At 45.0% G+C, this 26,616-nt stretch overlaps 1 protein-coding gene across 11 annotated transcripts; it reads right to left on the reverse strand.

Moving 5' to 3' along the window:
• Nucleotides 1–72: 72 nt before the first annotated feature.
• Nucleotides 73–22,116, reverse strand: Phc1 (polyhomeotic homolog 1). 11 transcript variants are annotated; one of them, XR_013050141.1, is made up of 16 exons: nt 21,894–22,012; nt 19,248–19,405; nt 17,464–17,574; nt 16,501–16,581; nt 15,754–15,903; nt 14,963–15,118; nt 8,346–8,838; nt 6,037–6,818; nt 5,149–5,296; nt 4,723–4,934; nt 3,737–3,851; nt 2,850–2,958; nt 2,503–2,653; nt 1,895–2,126; nt 530–1,048; nt 73–373 (listed from the first exon to the last, which is right to left on the reverse strand). XR_013050141.1 is itself a non-coding variant. In XM_076567892.1 (15 exons), exons 2-15 carry the CDS (start codon nt 19,359–19,361, stop codon nt 894–896), a joined length of 2,985 nt encoding a protein of 994 aa, XP_076424007.1. In that variant the 5' UTR covers nt 19,362–19,405; nt 21,990–22,116; the 3' UTR covers nt 73–893. The 11 variants fall into 11 exon arrangements, 9 of the variants coding, with proteins under 9 accessions (XP_076424007.1, XP_042129981.2, XP_076424005.1 ...); XM_076567892.1 differs by having other exon boundaries at nt 73–1,048; nt 14,963–15,094; nt 21,990–22,116; XM_042274047.2 differs by having other exon boundaries at nt 73–1,048; nt 21,990–22,116.
• Nucleotides 22,117–26,616: the final 4,500 nt, after the last annotated feature.

Genomic DNA, 26,616 nt, shown 5'->3' on the forward strand with positions numbered 1-26,616 from the left:
CTGGCTTCGTCATTTGTGTCTGGGAGAATAAGGAGTAGAATGGAGTAAGACAATGGAGACCACTTTTCAGCCTTTTACTGAGGAAGAAAAAATATTTAATATTTTGTTGTATAAGGAATAGTGCCCAAGGCAGGTGCTTACAATCCTGACCTTAGCCCCACACACTCCTGTTTGTAAAGCTATAGGAAAGAGCAGAGTTGGGATAGAAAAGGTTGAAGATGGTAACAAATCAGAAGGGGCGGGGATGCAGAAAGAATGACAGCAGCCACACCTGTCAGTCAAACGCCTTTAGTCCCTGCAGCAAATCAGATACCGACCAAGTGTCTACCCTGGCTGGTGACCCTGCCACGGACACAGGAAGAAACAGTCATATCTAAGGGAGAAAATGAACAGAAAACTGAGCTACAGCCACAATGAGACAATCCAGAGGAGGAGAGCACCAGGTTTCGCTACCTGTGTCACACAAGCTGGGAAAACCGGCCTCCCACTGGGGAGGCAAACCTACATTTCACCCATTTCCTTGCCTTACCATACAAGACATTCTTCCTCTTGGAGAAGTGACATCCTGGCTAGTCACTCCACTCCCGGATAAGGTGGAGCAGCAGTCCTAGTCTCTAGTCTGCCTGCTTAAAAACTGGATTAGAGTAGGTGTGATTAGTGAGAATGGGGTGTGTGTGTGTGTGTGTGTGTGTGTGCAGGTGAAACCCAGAGAAAATGTCAAAGCTGCCACCATGTAGCACCAACAACCAATTCTTGCACTTCTGTCTCCACATCCCCCATAGGGAGTCACAGAGGAACAGCTCGCTCTTCTTCCCTGCAAAGTCTGCTGGCCCCAGGTTAGAACCTGAATAGTTGGCGCTTCTGCTTTAGGCTGATTTGTGCAGAGGACCACATTAGGTCTCCTTGAGGACATTGATCTTGGCACAGATCTTGAGGGCAGGACCTAATTTGATGTTCATGGCACTCATAAGATGTTCTTCTTTAAGTAATAAAAGGGCTTGTCCATCAATCTCCTGGGAACGAAACTCTTCTGCAATCTCTTGGCAGCCTAAAAGGAAAAGATGGGAACACATGAGAAACTGCATGGTGGCGTCAGAAGACATGGGAAGAAACTAAAGAGAAACAGGCCTAGTGATAGCTAATTCTAAAGCACCGTACTAAATTCAGTAATAGATCTGAGGCAAGCTTTGAAAGCAAGTGAAATTACAGCCACCAGCTACTCTATATATATCTTCAAGAAAGCAGCAAGTTGTTCACAGAAATAACTTCGTAACTCCTTTAGAGATAAAAAACAAACAAACAACAAAAAAAAACTACACTTTAGTTGGGTGGTGCTGGCGCACGCCTTTAATCTCTCAACACTCAAGAGGCACAGACGGGGATCTCTGAGTTCACCAGCCTGGTCTACACAGCAAGTCACAGGACAGTCAGGGCTGCTATACAGAAAAAGAAGAACTACACACATGGTTTCTTTAACAACGGCAAAAAAGATTAACAGCTTCTGCAGCATTTTCCTTTAAGGACCCAGAATTCAGACAAAACCCATGTTTAAGGAGGCAGCACTCCCTTGAAGAAAGTGAGTCGCCAAAGGCTTTTCTAATTCACTCCACTGAAAAAGTCATGCATGCTCGGTTACTCACATACAACAAATAAGAGACTTATCCAAAAAAATCAAAGTGAGAAATATGGTTAATTCAAAATAAAAACAAATACCAAAAAACCCCCGCAGACACTGTAATGGTGTCAACCCAGAAGGAAATTAGTGAACGACACTGTAGAAAAGCAGCCCCCATGCTGCCAGACAAAAGCCCAGCTGCTTCCAGGTCAGTCAGGTGCCCTTGTGGGATGACCTCAGGGAACTCAGGCCTGGTTCTGCTGAAGAGGCTCCCAGTACCTTGCAGAGAAGCAATAAACTCGTAGACCTCCTCCACACTCCATCGGCTGGGATTACTGGACAGAAACACAGGGTTGATGCCATGCAATTCTGGTGTAGGTGGAGCTGTAATGGTGTTTCCTAGGTCACGTTCTCCATGTCCAGGTCTTACTGACAGTGGCCCAGGAGATGTTGGGGAGAGTGCTTCGTCATAACTGGAATTATCCGAGCCCCGGCTCGAGTCCTCCTGACCCTTCAGAAGAGACAGCAAACCAGTGCAGCCAGTGAGAGCAGCATCACGAGCTCCTTCTCCCACCTCCCTTCCCCGCAACCCTGAGCTAAACAGGAAAACTATCTGAACAGGTAAACGAAGGCTGCACTTCATTTGCAGATGCACAAAGCCTACTACTCTACAGCACCGTTCAAATATCATTTCTTTGGCTGTCCCTGGATTATCTGAAGTACAGTGAAGGATTCATCACGGACGTATAAACTTGTAGTCAGATGGAAGGAGACAGGAGAGTCTCTTACAATATGGTCAAACCAGAGCTCTGTATCCAGTGCTTTTACCCAGGCAAAGGAATGGGGGGGGGCACTCTACAGGCTAGCTGACTCTGACAGCAGCTCACCCGATGGCGCTTGCCCTGGATCTTAGCACGCGCAATGTCGGAAGAGCTGCGGCGGGGTCCTCGCCTCCGAACACGGGCGTAGCTGGCTTCCTGAAACTCCTTCATTTTTTTTCTCTTCAGGCGGAACTGGTGGCTACAGCTCACATTGTACCTACAGGTCAGGGTACACAGAAGATGTCACGGTGCTATGGAAACAACACACTGCCCTTTCACAAATATGAACTGATGTTGTAAGAGTTGACTTGGGGAGGAGAATGAAAGCAAAGAGGGACAAAGCACCAGTTATGAAAAAGACAGACATGCAATGGGAAATTCAATGAGGGTTAGCTGGCTGGTGCCCAGTGTACCTCTTTGCACACGTCATGGAGCAAAACCTCTTAGAGCCACGGAACTGCTCTGCCGGGGCGTACTTCCCGCAGTACTCGCACTTTAGGAGACTGGCTTTCTTATCTAACTCTGGAAAACAAGGCATTCGTGAGTGACGACTGTGAGTCTCTGCTGCCCCACGATTACTATTAGGCTCAGAACTGGATACGCACTTTCCTCAGGGTTTTCTGCAAAGACCTACACAACCTAACTGAGAATGCCTAAAAACAAACACCCAAAAGGACTGTCCCTCAAGAAGTGCATGGTTTGGCATAAGAGTACAGGCCTATTATCTCAGCACACAGGATACTGAGGCAGGAAGGTGAAGGTCAGCCTTAGCTACACAGACAGCAAGTCAGAGACATATCTAGGTGCAGGCAAGACTCTGGAGAGATGGAGACTTTAAAATCTTCTCAACCTTAAGTCAGATTATTTCTTACTCCTTTTACTCTGGTTCAACTCAGATTTCAGATAGGACTCTTCTGAATATGGAAGAGGCTGACCAATACAGAGAAAGATACAACACTCTTCTTCCACAAAGACCTACAAAAGCGTAGGCAAAAATGTTTACAGTGCCTTCTGTATGGTTCCACACACTCAGCAGAACACGTCTGTGCAAGACAGACTTTCCCTAAATGTCCTACTTTAAATACATAAAGACTGGGTAGGTGTGGTGACCCAAGCCTGTAATCCCCAGACTCAGGAGGATCTGAAATTAAAAGCCAGCCTGGGCTACATGGTGAGACCTTGTCTCAAAAGAATGACCTCTCAGGATGTGGCTCAGTCGTAGAACTTTTGCGTAGTATGTGCTAGAACCGGGTTCAGTCTTCATCCCCATCAGACATCTCCATGAGCATCCACTCCTTACCTATGGAGGGGCTGTCTCCTCCCAAAGGGCCACTTGACTGACTCTCATTCAGCCCTGTCAGAAGGCCAGCCTGCAGTGGCTTCTCAGATTCCTTCAGTAACTGAGAACATCCCACCTGTCCCAGAGAAAGACCAGTTAAGGTAGCCTAAATCCTTTTTTCCCCTCTACAGCCTTCCATGACATTTCCCATGTCCCTGCCTGGATGAGTCCTGAGTTGAAGGCCAAATCTGGCTCACAGGGGATCTCTTTCTTTTTTTTTCTTAAGATATTTCTGGGAGGAAATGGGGAAGGGAGTTGGGGCTGAGTCTCACTGTATAGCCGTGGCTATCCTAGAAGTTGCTATGTAGACCAGGCTGGCCTTGAACTCAGTGATCTGCCTGCTCTTCTGCCACCTAAGGGCTCAAATTAAAAGTGTGTGCCACCACACTCAGCCGGTGGTGGGGGGTGAATGTGGGTGTGGGTGTGTGTATGTGTACATGTACGCCAGGTAACCAAAGTCGGACACTCAAGAGCTAGAGTTAGTATAGTATAAGTGGCTGTAAATTGTGTGACATGGGTGCTGGGAATGCAACTCAGGTCCTCTGCAAGAGCAATATATGCTGCTAACTGCTGGGGCATCTTTCCAGCCCCAGGCTCTTTCAATATGGCAGCCAAGGGTCTCTAAATGACTTTTTCCATCTAAGTCAATGAAGAACAAATTCTTACACTTACTCCCTCCACAAAGGTGCAAGGAATCAAGACAACTCGGTTGTGGTTATGACCACCTAGTGTACTTAACTAAACAACCTTCGTGTCTTTTGTTCCCAGTATTTTCCCTTTCTGGTCCAAAAGCTCCCCTTGCATTCCTTCCCTCCTCTGTAACTAAGTAAGCAGCATAATGAACGGTTCTCTATTGACTAAGTAGTCCTGCACTTTCTGTTCTTAGGGGAATCTGAAAAAAAGATCATTTCTCTCCTCCCAGTCCCACTTTCAGGCCCTGCCCTCACCGGGAAAGGCTCTGCTCCTTCCTGGATAACAAAGCCTTCAATGATGTGCGTGAGAATCTGTGGCTTCACAATGGCCTGTGGGGGTTTTGAGTCGCCCATCTGTCTGGACACCAAGGCTAGAGTAGGAGGTGGTACTGATGGGGTAGGGGCCAAGGCTACTAAGTCACTGCTTGGAGGATTAGCATTCAAACTGGCCACTGGTTCAGCTTTCTCTGAAAACAAAACAAAACAAAAACACACATTAAGGAACAGCTATGATATGACACAACTAACTCCCCTACTACTGAGGCAGTCTGATCTTCCACAACATGCTCGTATTTGATCATTCAGCATGGAGCCCATGTTTCTGTATCTATTTACTGCTCACCAAGTTCAGGCCCATTTTCCACTGAACTCGATTTATCTCTTAGCTCCTGTGTTACTCACCTCCAACACTGTTCTTCTCCTCCAGCACCTTTGGGCTCTCTGATGCTGGTGATGCCTTTGCGGGAAGCACAGAGCCCAATGTGGAGCCGTCATCTCTCTCCTCCTCAGACTCAGCTTTTCGTTTCACAGCCAATGTCTGGGGTTTACCCTAAAAGATTAACAACCAAGAAAGTAACTAAGATCTAAGTGTGAAAGGAACACTGTAACTGCATACTTGCTGGGAATATTCTTAGTTCCAGATGCTCAAATTTATTTCCTTTGATACACTAAACTTCTTGGTCATCCCCAATTAGTGTAACTTCTGGATCAAGACAAGAAAGACACCACTTAGTCCTGACTTAGGATTGAAAAACTCATTGTAGAGCAACTAAGAACTGTTGGTATTACGAAGACAGACTTGGTTAAAGCATGCTTTTTTTTTTTTTTTTTTTTTTTGGTTTTTCGAGACAGGGTTTCTCCATTTAGTTTCGGTGCCTGTCCTGGATCTCGCTCTGTAGACCAGGCTAGCCTCAAACTCACAACTCACAACTCACAGAGATCCACCTGGCTCTGCCTCCTGAGTGCTGGGATTAAAGGTGTGCGCCACCACTACCCAGTGACACTCTTGATCTAATTACTATACATATAAAAGCCCTAAAATTTTAGTAATAAATTTATGAATTTGAAGTTTAGCTATTTTATATTTTTATGTTTATGTAAACATATATTTAACATATATAAACATATAGATATAAAAACCTCACTCTTAAAAAAGAGCACATACATGCCAGCATTCACCTTCTCAACTCTTCATTCACCTATAAAATTAAGTTCTATTTCCACTCAGTCCCAAGCCCACAAGGATGCAGGTAAGTAGTAGTATCTTTGAAATGATCAAACAGCACTCACCGGCAGGTGCACAGACTGCATGTAGAAAGCAGCAGGGACTTGGGCCATGACAGGGGAGGAGGCTGTAGGCCCACCCTTGACCACATGTGCCGTTCCCTGTACAGGAGCAAGGGTCATCCCGGGCGCCAACGCGGGAGGACACTCCTGAAGTGCACCAGAAGCCTGTGATGAAGGTGGCGAGGAGGCCAGATGGGCCTGGCCAGGCTGGACTGCCCCTGGCATTCCCCGGGAAGTAGGTACAGCAGCTGCCAGCTGTGCTAATCCCAAAGCCTGTGCCTGGGCTGTACCTGGCTGCCGGGTACCAACAACTTGCACAGGGATATGTGGTGGTGGCTGCTGGGTAGCTGACATCTTAGCAGCTCCCAGTTGAGGAGGTTTGATGGGTGCTACAGGTGGTTTGGACTGAATGGGGATGGGTGGTTTGGGGGTTGGGTCAGGTGGAAGAGACAGGGGTGAAGACTGAAGCATGGGTTGGACCACCAGGGTCTGAGCTTGCTGTTGGGACTGGGAGGGTGGGACCTGCTGAGTAGGTGGGACCTGGGCTGGCTGAGGGGCAGTGAGGGTTGTTGCTTGCGGCTGCTGCTGCTGCTGCTGCTGCTGTTGCTGCTGCTGCTGGGCCAACTGGAGGTGTGTGGCTGTGTGAAGCAACTGGGACTGGCGGTGCTGGAACTGCTGCTGGTGGTGGATGGCGATCTGCTGCTGGATCACCACTTGTTTCTGCTGGAGGTGGATCTGCTGCTGCTGCTGAATCAGTGAATGGGGCTGGATCTGTGTGTATGTGGCTATGTGTGAAACAAGCCAGAATGGAACAAAGAGGAAAAAAGCAGAAATAATAATCCTAAATTAAAAACAAAGCCGTCTGTCTAAGATGTACCCAATGCTGGAATCAATAAATGAAAATCTCATCATTTGGAAATCAGACAGTGAATGGAAATCAAGCCTTCATAGAATTTCAACATCACTTTATTCAGACTCTTTCCACTGAATTAGACATTACTGACGACCTCCAGGACAAAAGTCTCAAGGACACAGCCTGGAAGCTCAAGTACTCAGGTGACTCAGGCGAGTCCAAGGCCTACCTAAGCAACTTAGTGAGCAGTTTCTCCAAATGGAAGTTAAAAAGAAAGACAGGACTAAGGCTGTTCTGTGATAGAAATTTGCCTTGGCATGTTTAAGGCCTAGATTCAACCCCAAGAAGTGTGTGCATGTGCGCGCACACACACAGTGGAAGGAAGAGATGAATGGAGGGAGGTCCCTTAATCACCTTCGGTCAGTTCTTTTTTCTTTGCTATAACCATCCTACCCTTTCACTTGGTACTTAGCAAAGAATGGTTGACCCCTCCTTCGTTACCTCAAGACCGAATCCATGTTTTATTCATTTTGACATCGCTAGAACCCATTCTAGTGTTTGATACATAAGATGTATTTAATATTCATGGAAAGAATAAATACCCAGAGGTAAAGGTATCAACATCCTGCACAAACGCCTCCATTTTAAAGTTCATCACATGAGGCCACCATCTAAAAAGTCTTAAGAAAGCAGACACAGGCTCTGACGACTGTTTGCTCTGCTGCAAACTGGAGCTGACGGTCTCTGCCCTGCATGGACTAGTCTGTCCAAAGAATGCTCAAAGCATATGGTGTGAAAGCACTCGGGGACAGGAAGGCTAAGGTATCTATCTAATCAGTCATGTTTGTGATGAAATTATCCAAACACATCAATGATTAAGGTGACAGAAACAAAGAAGACAAAAACCAACATTACCAAGTATAGATACTGGCTACATTTGACCCAGCCTGAAAGCAAGTACAAACTAGGGTTACTGTTCTTATTAATTCCGTTTGTCCTGACTATTGATATAAGCAATCACAAGTCAGCCACACACACTGATCCACAGCTCCTCTTGCTGGTCTTAAGAACCTTTGGTATTTACACTCTAGCTAAAAAGAGGAGAGCATTCACACTTGAATCTACTCTGTAAGTAGCAAGAGAACAGGGAATCTGCCTTCAAAGATTCACCTCTAGCACATCTGTCAATCCCATTAGAATTCTGTGAACCACTGAACAGGACAAACTGTAAAACTCAGAGCCCTATGAAAGCAGACGGAGCACTTTAGAGGCGGTTGCTGTTCGGAGGAAACTGGTAAGATCTTCAACCGCTCACTCTCCTGTCACTGAGCTGCATGTTCAAGATGTTCTTTCCTTCTGCCATTCCCTTGCCAAGAATTTTTAAAAGGGGGAGGGGGACTCTTAAGTATTTCAAATGACTTCTGAGAGATTAATGACACTGTGAGAGGTGACACCTTACCTGAGCTAATAAGCGTCTGGCTGGGGGCTGGCGTGGCCGTCCGGGTCAGGTTCATGCCCACACTCTGCTGGCCACTCCCATCTGCGTCTGCCTTCTTGGCGGCCACACTCTCTGCCTCTGTCTGGCTGCCCTGGCTCACAGTCACTGTTTGAGCTGGGGGTAAGGGCTGCACCACTCCTGTGCCCTTCCGGGAACAGCTTCCACCACCCAATCCTGAAGATGGCAACTGACCCAAGCCCCCAGGCGCCTGGCCACCTCCACCTGGGCCCATAGAGCCTGGGAGGCTATTCCCACTGCCTCCACCAGCTTGACTAAGGTTCAGTGACTGGCCTGAGGCCCCAGAAGAAGCCTGGGCCACAGCTAGGGCCTGGCTAGAAGCCTGGGAGAGGCCAGAAACAGGAGAAGCTCCAGGAGGGATGGCCTTCTGAGTGGAGCCTGGCATCTGGGGTCCTTGAGCTGAGGCCTGCTGGTTCCTCACTGCCAAGTTCTGCACCTGGAAGACATAATGTACGGGTGTGTGTAGATTCCTGTGACTGACTCACAAGCACAAAACTAGCTACACTGTAATACTGCACGGCCTATCTGACTTTACCCTGACTTCTACACCAATATACTTAAGTCCTTCCAGTTTCCCAAAAAGCTTTGTACACACATCTGAATTTTTAGTCTGTCATTCACTATCAAGTCTATCATCAAATTTCAACATTTATTCCTTCAAAATATGTCCCTAACTTTCTCTTTCTTCATATTCACTTAGCATCTACTAAATACCTACACTACACTTCACGTATTTCCTTGGACAGTGGAAACATAAGAGTTCTATGCCCCTGCTGCATGGTTTCTGTTAGAGTAGAAAATCAGCAAGTATAACACAGCACTATATACACAAATATAAACCAAGTTTTAAAGGAGTACAGAGCATGAAAATCAACTCCAACTGGGAGACCAAAGATTCCTCAACAGACGAAGTCTGTACCAAGGCTCAGAGGTGAGACGGTGAAGGGGAGGACTAAAGACATATCTAAAAGCATCTGCAAGGCCACAGAACCAAAACATAACATCATGTTTTAATATAAATATTTCATTGTATTGAGTTACAGGGAATAGAAAAAATAAGAAACAAGAAAGGTAGTTGGGGCTATGCTGGGTCACTAAGAGAGTTAAAATAAACAGTCTGAATTGTAACTTACAAACGTCAAATTTAATCTGTCTTGTTTACTATTAACAGTCCTAGAATGTAACCCAGTTGGGCATGAACAGAGAGGGAAAGAAAAATAGCTACCTAGTTGATTCTATTAATCAGAACACTATCACAATTAATCTTAATAATAATCAGAATAAACATGATAAAAATCCAAAGCTGAAGCCATTTCTTTGTAAACATTTTGAGGAAGAAATTGCCATCATATCCTAATGATGACTAGTCACACCTTTACACACATACACACACATACATATACACACACTGTAATTCCACAAGAGACACTGCCAGGCAGCAGGATGGACCATACAGAGTAACAAAAGATAGGTAGCAACCCAAACTGCCATCCACAGAAGAAGGGTACTAAATTTAAACAGATTATTATACAAAAATTAAAATTATAAATAATGACTATAAGACAAATATATCTTGTAATATGCTCTGAAGAAAATATTCTCAGGCCAGGTGCAGAAGCAAGCTGCTGTTATCCATGTTGCTGAGGCTGAGGCAAGACCAGTATTTGAGGCTGGTCTAGCCAACATAGCAAGATACTGTCTCAAAACACAAACGAAACTGTATTCTCAAAAAGACTGCATACAGCTAAGTTTCTTTAAATACAAATAAAATACGTCATATACAAAATACATAACAATATTTATATTACATAGTGCTATTTATATAATTATATATCATGTTATATATTGTATACATGCATACATATAAAAACATGGTATCTAGACTCTGCTTCAAATTAATCCATGGTCAGAGGGCAGGAGCCTGAATAGAATGGCTACATACTGGTAATTGTTAAAATTCAATGGTAAATAACACAGATTCAATTTGTGCACATATCTGCATTTCCCATGAAAATTAATTTTCAAAGTAAATTTCAGAAATATGAAAGAGGCAATAAAGCTATATTAAAAGGGACCAAGGGAAGGATGATCCTAGAAATCAGTACATATACTTGACACCATGGACAAAGGCAGTCCTAGACACAGTGAGAAACTGCTCAATACATTATGTTTTTGGTTTGAAGCACTGGGGCTTCAATCCGGGGCATCTTTCACATACAAGGCAAGGACTCCATCACTGAGCTGCACTCCCAACCTGCTTCCTACTCCTACTAACAACAGCTGAGTAAGAAGCTGGAGAGATGGCTCAGGGGACTAAGGCACTTACTGATCTTGCAGAGGACCCAAGTTCTATTCCCAGAACCTATATGATGGTTCAGACCCTCCTCGAAATCTAGTTCTGAGGGCTCCAACAGCCTTTGCAGGTCCCTGCATGCACATGCAACACATAAACTCACACAGGCATACACATATGTACAGAGAGAAATATTTTTTTATTTAAAACTGAATTTTTTAAAAAATAAGCCATGAGAGGACCAATGATAAGATGGTAATAAACCACATCACTAGGACTGATCAAATTTTGTGTACTAAAGGCACAATTTTTTTAAGTTAGTAACAAAATACCTTTCTTGCTTTCTTTGTACATATGTGCGTGTTCATGTATATGCAGATGCTCATGTGTGGGGATATAGATACACATGTGTACATATCCATATGCAGGTCAAAAGATAGCACTATGCAATGCCTCACATACCACCTTTTTTGAGATAGTATCTCTCGCTATCTGGAACTCACCTATTGGACTAGACTAACTGGACAGGGAGCCAAGGATCCATCTGTTTCTACCTCACCACCACTGGAATTACAAGCAAGCACCACATGACTGGGTGGAGTTTTTGGTTTTCTGAGATAGGGTTTCTCTGTGTAGTCCAGGCTGGCCTCGAACTCACAGAAATTCACCTGCCTCTGCCTCCCAAGTGCTGGGAATAAAGGTGTGCACCACCATTGCCCTTCTGTTTTATTTTTTTTTAACAAAGGTTATGAATGCTTCCAGGGTGAGCATTTTGTTGTTGTTTTAAAGTCATCTTGATAGAAACATGGAAGAGGATTTACAAGCAGTCCTGAGTAAGTCAGGAAAACCACTTAGAAAAACCAGCATAGGCCAGGCGGTGGTGATGCACGCCTTTAATCCCAGCACTCGGGAAGCAGAGGCAGGCGGATCTCTGTGAGTTCGAGGCCAACCTGGGCTACAGAGTGAGATCCAGGAAAGGCACAAAGCTACACAGAGAAAGCCTGTCTTGAAAAACCAAAAAAGAAAAGAAATAGTACAGCCAAGTGAAGTTGAGAATCTGAATCCAGAACAGTGGAGAGAAGGCCAGCTTTGCTGAGGCTCCTGTAACTCCCATCAGAAGTGAGAACTAGGCTGATTACAGCTTCCCTTCCGCAATGGCCATTCCACATTTTCCTGCTCTCCCTACACCTCAGAGCACCATCTCTTTTCTCCTCTTTACCTCTGCAGAGAGAGTGAAAGCACTGCTCATGGCTTCTACCATCTATGCATTTACCAGCATGTGGCACATCACCCCTTTTCTCTCTACTCTTCCTCCTAACAATGGGCATCCTCTGCTCTGGATCCTTGCCCTCCTGCTTTCTAGAAAGCTTACCCTATCGCCTCTCTCTTAGTCTTGGCTCTATCAGTCACTCCTGCCTGTGGGAGCTGCCTGGGTCCCTTCCCTGTCTACTCCCCGGCCCCAGCTTCCTTCTCCTTCCCCTGCTCTCCAACCCTTGGCTAAACAAACTCTTGTGCATCCACTACTCATGCACACTCCACACAGCTTCAAACGCAGTACTCCTTCAAGTTCAGTCCCCCTCCAAGTCCTCGGAAGTAGCTCTCCCTCTAACTTAACAAACCATCCTGTTTTCCTCTTTTACACGGAAAAGAACTGAGAGGTCCCACCCCATATCCACCGCTGTCTTGTAATTTCTGTTCCTGTCTTCATGACACTCCACAGGACAGACTTTCTCCTCTCTGTTGTTCTTTCCTGCTTCCCTGTCAGCCATCATCTTCAGATTTTCTAAGGGCTCATTCCAACCCTCCGAGTTCTACTAGACATTCTTCTTTTCAGTCCACACAATGGTAAACATCTCCTTAACTTCAACAGATGTGCCATCTATGCCTGCCATTTTCCCATGTTTAGCTCCAAGGTAGCTCTCCTAAACTCAGGAGCACGCACAGAGCTGCTGTCTCGATATCTCACATGTCTCAGAAACATCTCTAATCTGGCATGTCCAAAAGTGAACTTCAACCTAATCCCATTCCTCCAGTATACAGCACCAACAGTCTACAGTGCTGTTTCAGGCCCCACACCTGGCACCTCCCTAAGTCCCCCAAACTGAATCGGCTCACCTTCAATAATTCTTGTTCACCTCAAATCCACACATTCCTGTCCATCTTTATTGCTATGCACCCCAACACCACCTTTCTCCTATATTATTCTTTTCCCTAATAACACATTCAACACAGCCTTTAAACTAAAAAAGAAAAAAGGACACACTCCCTGTCACTTTCATGCTTAAAATCTTACTGTAGCTTCCCATTACCCTTGATATAAGGCCTAAAGTCCTAAACACAGCCCCAAAACCCTTATGAGATAAAGTTCTTCCCAAGGTCTAGTCCTCCTGGAAAATAAGCCATCTTGTAACTCATCAGGCAAAGCAACTTTCCTTTCCTCAAACTCTTCAGACATCATGTTTTCCAGTCACTCAACATCTCCTTACATCCATACCTGCTAACTTCTATAGAGCCCATTTTAAATGTCACCTCTTAGATTTCTAGCCCATCCGAAGACTAAGTGCCTTTCTTTACTCTTAGAACACCATATTCTTGCTAATGAAGCGATTGTTATACCACTCAGGCAACTGTTTGCTTAATAACTAGTACTTTAAAGGTCTACAGTCTCCATAAATGTAGGTATCATGACTTTCCTGAGCATCTAAGACTACAGAGTGACTGATAACAGTTAATAATCTTAAACATTAAGTCCAGCTATGATACAAGCACTTCTAATCAACTCAATTGGTCCTCACAGCACGCCATGCATTAGATATACTCTATCTACTGTACAGATGAAGGGGCCACAGCACAAAGACGTTAGATCACTTACTCGAGGTGCTATAGTTAAATGCAGAGCTGCAGCCTGAACCAGACACCATGTGCACATTCTAGCCACTATGCTCACATTCAGTGTCAGCGGATAGATGATGGATGGATGGATGGACGATGGATAATGGATAAAGAATTGCTAGGAGAGCACCAGCAGCCTCCTGTTTGCCTTCCTGCTAGAAGAGTCTACAAAGGTGTTTTATAACTAGATGACCCCAAGAGTCTTTTGGCAGTTCCCCTCCCCAGGCTCATTCATGCTCCTTGATTCCTTCTGAAGTATTCTTCTTATTCTGTTCATCTGCTGTCCAACAGCCAACAATGGTCTCTCTGCTATTATGAAGTTATCTCCATGAACTTAAGTACAGCCTCCTTTCCTCGGCTTTTAGGCTCCTTCCTAATAATGGCATCTTGACCATTGGGTCCATTGTCTCCTGGCTTTGTTTTTGACAAAACTGGAGATCCAAGCCAATGTGCATGCCAGGCAAAGGCTCTAGCACAGGGCTACATCAGAGCCCTGCTGTCGCTGCTCCCCACCCTCCCACGGGGGTCCATGTATATAACTGAGCTGTGCCCTCACACTTGCTCTTCTTTTTCAATTTTCTCCTCAATCCCAGATCAGAGCTGCCTACCTTCAAGTCTCCACTCCAGTATGCTGCAAAGTAACAGCCAGCTCTTGAAACTCACGTATCACTCAAGGGTTAGTTACATTTCCTATGACACTGCTATACCCCAGGCTCTTTGAAGAGTTGACTCATCTATTTTTTTTTTTTCCAGAGCTGAAGACCGAACCCAGGGCCTTGCACTTACGCGGTCTACCACTGAGCTAAACCCCCAACCCCGGCTCATCTCTTTTAATCCTCCAAAGCTCTAAACACATACCCAAGCAGAATATATGTATCTACTTTTTGACAGATTAAAAGAATGAGACAACCAGTATGCTAACATTAAAATATTTGTATTTTGAAAAAGTCACAAAAAGCGAATGGAAGAAAGACTTTACTGAAAACATGAACAGGGACAGGAGACTGAAAGTTGAGAACTATAGTAAGTCAAGAACAAAGGGAACCAAACATTCCACCAGCAACTCAGCCAGGGCTAGTTCACATCTAACTCTACAGACTTCCCCCCAATATCCCTAACTTCAGGTGACATTTCTATGAGGGACTTAAGATTCAATAAAACTAAGCTACAGTGGACAAAAGGATGCCAAGAAAAATCAACTTGTATTGTAAGACTTCCAGGTCCACAGGGATCCTTTTAGGCAGTTCTACTTCCTTCTTTATCTCAAATCAAATGACAAGTTTTAAGGGATGTAAGGAGTTGAGGAAAGGGGCCTGGCCTACAGTCATCCCCTTCATGCTCCCGGGCTGCTCCACATTGAGTGGTTGCCACTGACCTGATCTGCATCTGCATGAACTCCCGGAGACTGAGCGGGTGGCACCTCCTGCTGGACTGCAGCCACTGCCCCATTGGGCATCAGGATGAGTTGGGAGGCTAGAGGCACATTCCGGCCCAAGGTCCGGTTAACCTGCAATAGGTTTCCCAGCTGTGGCTGGCAAGGAGAGGAAGAAGAGGAAAAGAAGAGAAGAAGAGACAGAAGAAATGGAAGGAAAGGACCACAAGACAAAATAAACAGCAGATATTAAACAACTGAGCCTGCCCCTTTCCACACCAACCCAAGAACTTCTCATTCTCCAAATGTGAGGAATCATCCAGAAGAAAACCTAGAATGTACAGAAGACTATAGAATGATAATGAAGAGTCAAACATCAAAGACATTTAGACAACAAGGATGTTAGACACATAGTTCTACACAGAAATAGATAAGCTGAGAGATACTTAGAATCTGGGTACCCAAATTGCACATTTAAAGGTTAGACTATTATCTAACACTGATTTATCAAATGTCAAGGCCACATCTTCCAGCAGAAGATCTCAATGTTATCTAAAAGCATCTTTTCTAGCCTACATAAGGCACAGGGAATAGAACAACTTGTATTGAATTTAATAAAACAGCTCTCGGGCTAAGGGTATCGCTCAGGGCAGAGCACTTGCCTAGTATGCATGAGGCCCTGGGTTCTCTCCCTGACACCACAAAAGTAAATAAATGAAATACTTGCATTCTTCGCCAGGAAGACCACTTATGAACTATGCCCCAGGACAACGGAGGCTACGGCTATGACTTACCCGCAGATACATCTGGGCCTGGGACTGGTTGAGGGGTGGGGAAGTAGTGTTCCCCAGTAACACAGACTGGGTCAAGGTGGTAGCACTGGGAGAGCTCACACTCTGGGATCGGCTGATGAGCTGCGCAGCTGATGTGGTCGCCAGGTTGATCTGTACAGTACATGAAGGAACCAGGACTAAGGATTGAGAAGAAATCAAAGAGGATACACACAACTGACAACTTTAGAGTGGCACAATCAAGAATAGGATGCTACTTTCATGAAATCAAGGGAAATAATAACAACTTCCTGTCTAAAACTGTCATCCTATACCCTTTGGAGTATTACCAAAGCAAAAGACAATCAAAAAGAAAGCCCACAACCACCAATGTCAACACTTAAGCAAGCAAAAAGTTGCTCTCTGAAAAAGCAACTTTTCGTTTGTTATCTCTTCTTCCCCCAAATCTTCTCCTTCCTTATGTCTGCCCTTTTCAAGACTCCTATATAGCAAACCATACATGGAGTGCATGCCTATAATCCCAGCACTCAGGAGGGAGAGGCGGGTGGATGACTGTAAGTACAAGGCAGCACAGACTAGCCAGGGAAAGCCTGTCTGAAAACAAAGACTCTGACAGACTCAAATAGGTTCCCTGTTCTTTTATTGCCAATAAGAACAATAATAACCACTGGTGACACGATAAACCTTCTCAGATCAGCTGCACAGAGCAGACGTTGACAGACACTGCCCTCAAGGAGAGACAGCACTCACCGAGGCCTGGGTGGTAGCACTCTGCTGCTGTGCAGTGCTGCTGTTTGGGGAGCTAGCCTGCCGACTGGCAGCAATTGTGGCCTGTTGAAGGGGAAGCACAACAGAAACAATGAAGAGGCTGTGTGTTTCCCTGTCTCCTAGTATTAATTCATGACATAAAACAGAAATGTCAGGTAAGAACAGAGAGACTCTGTATTGGAGTAAGGAAAAAATACATCACTATCCCTATAACCTCAAACAACCATATAAGCCTGCCCAGCAACACCAGGGCAGTAGGCAACCTGTCCTCTCCCTCTCACACTCTTTATTGGGCTGAAGAACTACACCTTCAAGTCACATCACGAGTCACTGATACATCTAATGCAGAGTTGTCTAATACAACATCAAATAAGCCACATATATAACTTCCTACTACGCATATTTAAAAAGTATTAAGTGGGATGATATAAATTTCAGTAACTTATTTAATACAATACATACAAAATAAATATTATCATTTGGGGAGGAATGGGGGGATGGGACTAAACCCAGGTTTCACACATTTAAGGCACATGCTTTTACCTCAAAGATCCATCTCTGTCCCCAAATATTATCACCTCAACATTAAACTAATATAGAAATGATAGAGATCTCTTACCTTTTTGTCAACTGAAGTCTTCTTCTATAATCTTATAATGTCATCTCAACTTGAGCTAGCCACATTTCAAGTACTCAGTAGCTACATATGGCTGGTAGCTAACATATTAGACAGAGCAGGTCTACAACACAGCCATTCCATCGCTAAAGAGTCTTCCACAGTTCACACTGCAAGTCCAGAATGTAAGAACCACCCTCTTTCCTTTAAGTACAGGAGGCAACAGAAGGCTTTGGTGTAGGGTGAGGTTTGCCCCAGACTGCTCTTCTACCCTAAACCTGCAGTACCTAACCCCTCCCTCCCATTCCAACTGGCTGCTGACCTCTCACCTGCTGAACTGCTGCCAGGCTATGCAGCTGGGCATTACTGAGCTGCTGCTGGAGCATGAACTGGTGGAAATACTGAGCTGCATTGGGTTGCCGCTGCAGTGCCTGCAGAGCCTAGAAGACAGGATACAGAATTAAGAACAACCATTTCTAATCCTATGTGCATCACTGTAAGGGAGTCAGGAAGGAGATAAACTAAAGGAGATGGAGGCGGAACCATCATCATATCTGATTTGTTGTTACTATGTTGGGTTCAGTAGTCTATACAGCCATCTAAAGCAGGATAAACAACTGATTATATGGTCTGTCCTCACATATAAAGAAAAGCAAACCAGTGCACATGAACTTTTACTTCCCAAAATAAGTCCTGGAAACATATGGCAAAAAGATCTGTACAAACTGCAAATAAATGGGATACTGACTAATAGAAGGAAAAAAGCTGGGCATGTGGCAGATGTACTCAAAAGAGTGAGGCAGGAAGATGATGAGTTCCAGGCCAACCAGGGCTACAGAGTAAGCCATATCTCAAATACATAAATACACATTAATAATAAAAGGAAAAGGCAATATATTGTAGGTGTCCAGCAAAGATATACAGATCCCTGAGTTTTGGAGATCGATGACAGAAAAGCAGTGGTAACTTCTGAACAATTCTACTAGGCAAAGTTGTCAACTAATTGACATTTTCACATAACTACTGTACAACATCATGACTACTCATAAAAATGATCGTGATCATTTTAGTGTCAACTGAATTCTGCTATGTTCTTACTCTTTAATAATTACAACTGTTCTACCAAAAAAAAAATGCTTCATTTCCAAACGTGATATTTTCCAAACAGTCCAAAAGTAAATGTTTAAAAATGTTCATGATATTTCTATTAGTCAGAATAATTTCTAAGGCCCGAAGTTGAAAACTTGACTACTGGAGCAGGAAAGAGAGCTCGTTGGGAATGAGCACTTGCAGCACAAGCCCAAGGACCTGAGTTCAATCCCCAGAACAATGAAAAACAAAAGGTCAGATGCAGTGCTGCACATCTGTAATCCCAGCACTTTTTTTTGTCTGTTTGGTTTTGGTTTTTCCTTGGTTTTTTGAGACAGGGTTTCTCTGTGTAGCCCTGGCTGTCCTAGAACTCACTTTATAAACCAGGCTGGCCTTGAACTCAGAGATCCACCTGCCTCTGCCTCCCAGGTACTGGGATTAAAGGCGTGTGTAACCACTGTCCGGCTACCAACACTCTTAAAATGAGATGATGGTAGATGGAAACAGAACTGGCCAGAAGCTCCATGCATGGACCAACTGGACCTGCATATACTGCAGAGCCGAAACAAAACCCATAAGTTATCCTCTGACCTCCACAAATCCAGCACTATAAACACACACATAATAGTAAATAATAAATATTTTTTAACAATGAAAAGAAATGGTTAATTAAAACCTAGTTCAATAGACTAAACCTTATGTATTCATGTATGAACTTTATAATACTTTGTTTCAATAAATGAACCACATTCTCCAGCTCTGTCTTTTAGTATTTTTATTTCAAGACAAGTTCTCACCAAGTTATCCAAGCTGTGTTGAACTTGGTACATAGCTAAAACCAAAACAAAATAACCAAATTTCCTTCTGGGTTTGCTTGCTCTGATTCTGTGAACTGCTAAGACTCTAAAGTGAAAGAAAGCTCATTCTTGACCTACTCCAGAAAAACCTGGGGGGATGGTCTTCTGCATCCTCGCCTAACCCAAGCCAGTACTCCCAGAACTCCCCAGCACTTGGCTGAGCTCACCTGCACTGCCTGCCGCTCATACAGGGACATTTGCGCAATCTGGGGCCGAGAGCTGCCCCCCGAGCTGGAACTCCCGTTGGTAGAGCTAGAGTTCTGCTCACTCTCAGTCTCCATGATTGTGGTCCAGGGTCCCCAAGGATGGTGCTCTGACTCAAGCCCTAGATGGGAATCAGTAAAGGATTAAAGTTATACCTCGAAGCTAAAAATGACATTTCATATCATCATCATCATCATGATTATTCAAAACCACAGTAAGTCCACAAAGTATCTAAGACTCTTCCTCTCTGAGGTCTTAGAACTCCCAAATCTGCAACACAATCTCTTCACTCCATCATCTTTTCAAACTAGTCACTGTCTCAAAAGAAAGAACCTTACATACCCCCTCCTGGATAGCATTAAATAAAATGACCAGACTATAACAAGCCACCTTACATCCCCCAGCACTTTTCAACAGTTTAAAATCGACCCATTTAAAACTTGCTGTTATTTTTATCTCTGTCATACCATTATCATCATAACAATGGACAGCATTTCCTGTGAAGCCTCTAGGTGCCTCCTTTCCTTGGCCCAGACCCTTCACCTACACTCTTTTTTTACAGTGTTGTATAGTAAGTATTAGTGTCCCCATTTTATAATAGTGGAAACAAGGATTTTCTGTGTATCCAGTCTTTATACCACCATGTCTCTTCCCCAAACAAAAAAGCAAACAAACAAACAAACAAAATCTGTCATTAAAGCAGTGTCATTCAGTGTTGAGTATTCTCATTCACGGAGGAGAGCCCGGATACTGATGAGGCAGACAGTGGACAGGTCATAGAAGGGGATAAACGCTGGGGACAGAAGAGCTAGCCTACTGCCCACATATCCAAAGTAGCTGACTGGCTCCAGGCCAAGCTACTAATTAAAGCCTCAGGCTGGTCACTTATATAACTTCTGTGTCCCTATTAGCAAATAAGTGAACATGCTACACACTCTCAAGTATGTGACATTAAGTAACATTCCGACTCAAACAAAGAAGATTCAACTTTATTAAAGTGTAAGAATTTACCCTCTAGAGGGGACATCAAAATTAGCAAAAGTAAACAGAAATATATATGAGTCAAAAAAGAAAAAGAGACATGAGAAGCAAATAGAAACATTCTTCTAAAGCAGCACTAAAATGACATTATTTTTCTCCTTATTTTTTTCTTTCTTTTGTTAAACTTTCACTGTATATTCTTCACTTGTGAAACACCAGACTCCTAGAATATCAGGTCACCAAAACACTATGTGGCTTAGCAATATAAATGTCTGACGACAATTTCTGCTAAGGGCTATCTATAGTTTCATTAGGTGAACTGAGTAATCTCAGGAATGCATCCCAAACCAGCAAACAAGTAAATAAAAGTCAAACTCTTGGCCTTGGCAATTCAAGTTGCTATTTCTCCTAATTCTTTCCCCAGCATCTCATCACACCACCGTCCCCAGAGAACTCTACCCATTTTAGGAAAAGCAAAGGTCACTCCACACATGGATATAATGGAAGAGGTACACAGAGGACATTCTACCAGCTTCACCTCCAGTCTACCTTTCTCCCCACATCTTTTGCCAAAAATATCAAAGCACTAAACAGATACAGACCCATGAATCCTCAATATCAGCATGTGAAGAAAAAGAGGGGGTAAGGATTAGAGGCAGCATGGCACAGTTATATGTATAGATTACTGGACTTATCTCACTGAACTCAAGAGACATCAGACCCTGTTACTTGCAATAGAGGCTTGCATTAAAAAATGTTCATAAATTCAACAACCCCCTCATTTCCCCCAGATCGTAAAACAGAAAAGGGCCAATTTAAAGTCTTTCCACTGGGGAAATTGCCATCAAAAACCTTGCAGGCACACAAATCGACTCGTTTTTTAATTCATATTGTGAGTTCCAGATTAAACATAGAAAATGAAGACAACAGTTTCGGCGGCAACTTGAATTAAAAATTAAAAACTGGGAGAAGAGCGAAAGGCCATCCTCAAAGGTACCACCATTTGAGTGTGGGTGTGTAAGGATGCACACCGATGGGAGGGGACTAGAAAGTAATACTGAGGTGGATCCGGCACTGGGCCCATTGGGTCAAGTGTTGGAAGAAGTCCTGTCCCCGAGTATAAAACTCTGTTGCAGTAAGAATGGAGCGAGAAGCAGGGCTTGGGGGTGCCTCGGAGAAAGACTCCCAGGGGTTCCTGCTCTACACAGAACCCTGATGAAAACGCAGTTCCAACGAGAAATCAAACACACCGGGAGAAGGGGGTGGATACCGTGCTGTGCCCGGAGCGAACGGACTCGGTAAGCAGGGAAATGGACATTCTTAATAGTAGGGAGCCAAGCAGGAGGGGCACACAAGTCAAGGACCGGGAGCCCGGGGAGCCCGGGGAGCCCGGCGGGGCGCGAGAAGCAGGGGGGAATAACCAGACAGCATGCTCGGGTGTTAGGGACCGAAGTCGGGGAAGGGAGAAATGAATGAGAAGACGAGCGAGCGGCCAGAGGCAACGAGGTGACGGACAGACAGCACCGAGCACGGCGAGCGCAAAGCACGGAGACCGGGACGCGCAGCCCCGAAGCGGCACCGCAGCGCGCAGCAGAGCGGGAGGCAGGAGCGCGGCTGGGGGGAGGTACCTGGGCGTTGCACACGCCGAGGTGGCTGAGGAAACATCCCCGCGCCGCCGAGCCCCCGGGATGCGGCCCCTCCCCGGCCCGCGGCCGCCCGGTTACCTTCGCGCCGGGCTCCGCACCCGAGTCCTCGCGGGGGGCGTCCACCTCAGGGGCGGGGGGGGGGGGGAAGGAGGGAGGGGGTCGCTCGGCCTCGGCGGCGCGCCGCCTCCTCCCCTTCCTGGAGGGGCGGGGGCCCAGGCGCGGTGGGAGGTGCCCGGCGCGGCCGCCGCTCCCCGCCCCTCCCGCCGTCCCGGTGCCGGCCGCGCCGCGGCTCCGCCAGGCCGGGGGGCTCGCACGGGCCTGTCACTTCCTGCCCCGCCGCGAGGGTGGGGGGGCCTAGGCCGGGGGGCCCCGGGCAGGCGGGGAGGGGGCTGCGGGGAGGTGCTTCCGGGGCAGCCGACCCCTCCCCCCGGCCCGCCCCCTCCCCGCGCCCGCCCTCGCGCGGGTCCCTCGCTTCCTGCCGGCGCCCGTTGCCATAGCGACGCCGCTCCCGGGCCTCCGCGCTCGAGGCCCGAGTGGTTTGGGTTTTTTTTTTTTCCTTCCCCCTGGCTCTGGTTCTCTTTCTCCTCCTTTCTTCCCCCCCTTCTTTCTCTCCGAATTCCGCTCGCCGTCTGAAAGGACGGAGCTCGGAGAGCGCCAGCCGGCCTCTAGAGGGACTCACCTCCGAGAAGAGAGGGAGATGGGAGAGGGGAGGGAAGTGACGTGAAAGGGGGGGAAAAGAAGGTATTTTCTGCAGCTTCTGGGAATAGGGGCTCAGAAGAAAGGATCAAAGGGACTAGCAGGCGGAGAGGGAGGAAGCGGAGCAAGGACCCTTGAGAAACGACGGGCTGTGAAAGGAAATAGAGCAGAGGGAAGGAGAGAGGAGGAAAGAGAAACTTTGGGGTTGAGGGAACGGCGAGAGAATGCTGATTGTTTAATCCCTCGCCTCAACTCCAAGAAGGCGGGAAAGAAAGCTGCACAGAAACCGAACCCGTTAGAAGCTGCAATTCGTTTAAAAAGCAGGAACCCGAGGCAGCTTGCTTTGAATAACATTTAAGCCGGTGATTTCAGGGTTGGTTGTGTGCTTGTGCATCTCTGAAGTCGCATGCACGTGTGAAAGAATTAGAACGCCCAAAACAATGGAAAAGGCGGGGTGTAAAGAGATGAACAATGGTGCTGCCTTTTGAAAGACTGAGCATATGGTGGGGGAGGCTTGTTTTATTGGTAACACTGATTTATCAGGATTTAGTTATTCTCAGTCTTTCTGCCTTCTTAGAACACCTACTGTGTGCCGGCCTCTCTTGGAAGCTTGAATCTTATCGGTGCACCGATAACAAAGATGACTGCTCTCCATTGCCTTTACCGAAGGGTGTTGCCTTGTGATAATAGCTGGGATTTATGCTTTATCTGATGCTATCATAGTCTTTTGCCAACCTCAGCCATAATTAGTTGTTTCTCAAGCCCACTCTTCAATTCTCTCCTTTGAAAGCCCATGTGTAATTTGTAGAGAGAAAAAAACTCGAAGCACTCTCATTATAAATTAGATCCATTTGTGTTTGTATTGACTCCCACTCTTAATTTGTTATAGCTAGATTTATGTAAGGTAAGATCTGTACGAGCCGTCTAGGAACCAGTTAAACAAGTATGCAAACCCCAAAGGGCAGCCAAAGGACTGGGGAGGCAGAAACAAGGGTGTGGAGAGGTGAAAAGGTTTTGCTGCCAGGCCATGGAAGATAGGTGTTGGCTGGGGATGAATGGAAACATTCTGGCAGGAAGAGCCAGTGGTTAAAAACCAGCTGGAACGTTACCCGCTTGGTTCAAATCTAGGTCTTCAGTACGTCAAGGAAGGTTAAAGCTTTCTTGCAGAGGCTTAGGAATGGCTTATTGAGCCAACATTGTATTTAACCCCAATGAAGAAAAATAGAGAGGTGATTTTTCAGATTATACCCTTTCAGGACAAGAAACACGGCTCCTGTGAAAAACTTTCACCTCTACTGAGTCCGGACATGGCCTGTGCTGTGTTCTCAGAAGAATCCAGATGTCAGAGGTTATATCCTTATTTTCCCAATAACCTATAGGGTGTGTATAGATTTTCATGGCCTTTCCTGTTGTTGCAGCCCCCTTGATGGTGAAGAATTACTGCTGCTGCACAGAGCTATATTCCACCTCAAGATTTTTTATTATGTATTTATTTTGCAACCCAGGATCATTGGTTTCTTCATCTACTGGGTGACATTAGGGATTAAAAATGACAATTTTGTTGAGCTTCTGATTTGACTTTAGTCTAGGAATAATTCACTGCAGCACATGCTGCATTGATTATGGGCCAGGAGTTCAATTCTCATGTAAAGGTCCCCAAGACAGGTCACTTTTCCAGGTCATAGGTCTAAGTAATTTCCACCAAAATAAATTTAAGTTAGTGGGAAAAAAAGTATCCACAGCAACCTGAATTTCCAAGAAAGCCTCCATTTACAAGAAAATCATTTCATACCCTGAATTACCTTGAGAACAGTTCATCTCCACCTAAACAAATCAACAATTTTGTTCCCTAGAGGATCTTCAGCTGACTTTTTTTTCCCCCATTTTTTCCTTCTTATTTTGCTAAACTTTCTCATTTTCATTTAATGATTCTTCTGGAGTTAGTCTTTTCTCTTTCAAACCAAACAGTTCAGCTGAATGGAGGCTGGATAATTTCTTTGCTCTACATGACACTCAAGGCCATTAGCCCAAACAGGTGAAAAGGAAATGCGTTCCACTTGTTTTGTAGAGACCTGAGCCCTCCTGCAGACTTAGCCACCTCAAGAAGGGCAGCGATTTGCAAGGCGATGTGGCAGCAACGAAAACAAATAGAAAGCAGATAAAGGACTCCTGCTCATCCACTGAGCACGGCATGGTGTCTTTAAGCTGATCCTAGAGGAGATAGTTCTTCCTTGAGAACTAACCAAGTGAAAATGAGGGGCCACATTTTCATGCAAATACGGGGTGAGTGTAAAGAAACAAGTCAATGGCCCATCACCCCGTACGTACCCCTCCCATCTTGTGGCTGTTCTTAAGGTCCAGCTGGAAGAAAGGAGGAGGAACATTAAGAGCATTTTGAGACTGTGATGTTTAAAGTGTTACCCGAGTCCGTTGGTTTTCAGCACAGAAAAAGGCATTGGTTAGCTGGAGCTAACCAATAAATGTTTGTCATTCTCCAATGTATCTAAACCATTCTTTGTGGTTCATTTAGCTTACATCACTACTTAATCATAATTTCGTGAACAAGTTCACACATCAGTGGGTTTAATTAATGAACTTATCCCAGGCACTGGGTTTTTAAGGCTTCAAATAGGCTTTTCTGGTCAGTGTTTCAGAAGTTAGGATACAGATTCATGATGAGATCCAACACTAGATTTCTACCCTGTGGGGGTATGTCTCCAGGCCAAGAAAGCTAGGCATCAGGAAGAAGTGTAAAGGGAAAAGGATTCAAAATAGTCCTCAAGTCTCTGCTGCAGCAGCTTCCCAGCCCTCCTTGATTTCAACCCTCCAGACAATTGTTTGGGGTCCTTTATAGTGTCTTCAGAAGAAGAAGGTAAAGCTTGGGAAAGTTAAATTGTTCATGGGGCCTTAAGTTTTGGGGTAAGAATTTCCATTCAAGCCCGTGTGACACCACAGCTCAGAACTACCTCCCAGCACAGCATGAAAGAAAGGTGTAAAAGTCCTATTCAAGTGCTTAGCTCTGAATGTTTTAGAGAAGACTGGCATTTGCCATTTAAAAAAACCTGCAATGGAGGGTCCACTCGGCTTAGCTAATATCTCCAGGTATCTGTCCAAAAGACACTGTATGGGTAAGAAGTGGGGAGATGTCTTAGCAAGAGAGAAAGAGAAATAATGTACACACGATTTCCCTAAATTTTATGTCCTGCATTATCTAGTAGAATTAGAATAATGGAGCCTAAATTCATTCCAGTCGTGAAATGTTACATAGCAAAAGGGAATTAAAGTTGCATATTAACTGCCCTTTAAATAGTAGGAGATGATCATGCATTATCAGAACAACTCCAGTGTCATTGAGGTTATATTTGAAAGTGGAAATAGAGAACAGAAGACACAGAGTGATTGGCATGACTGAGAGATACTCAACCTGTCATTGCCGGCTTTGAAGACGCCAGGCAATGATGAGCCAAGCAATATGAGAAACCTCTAGAACAGCAGTTCTCACTCTATGGGTCGCAACCCCGCAGGGGTGGCATATCAGATGGACAATTCACAACAGTAGCAAAATTATAGTTATGAAGTAACAACAAAATAATTTTATGGTTGGGGGGTCACTACAACCATCAGGAAGGTTGAGAACCATTGCTCTGGAAGCTAGAAAAAAAATAATTAAATGAATCCTCCCCAAGCTCTAGCCAAAAAGAACACAGCCTTCCTAATGTGTTGACTTTCACCCAGTGAAATGCATGTCAAATTTCTAACCTACAGAAATTTGTGTCAACTTAAGCCAGGAAATTTATAACAGAATATTACAGCCGCCACCAAAACTAGCATCCAAGCTAATGTAGGGAAGGAAACTTCCCTTCTATTCTCTTAGGTTCTATGACTCCCTTAAGAATTAAAGCAACATGAAACAGATTACCAGGATAAATATGTGTAATAGTTCTACATAGTCACAGGAATCCTGAGAAGGAAGATGAGGACCCAAAGAGGTGGTTCGGTCCAAAACGTC

This window comes from Peromyscus maniculatus, chromosome 3, assembly GCF_049852395.1.
Source record: "Peromyscus maniculatus bairdii isolate BWxNUB_F1_BW_parent chromosome 3, HU_Pman_BW_mat_3.1, whole genome shotgun sequence".
NCBI lineage: Eukaryota > Metazoa > Chordata > Mammalia > Rodentia > Cricetidae > Peromyscus > Peromyscus maniculatus.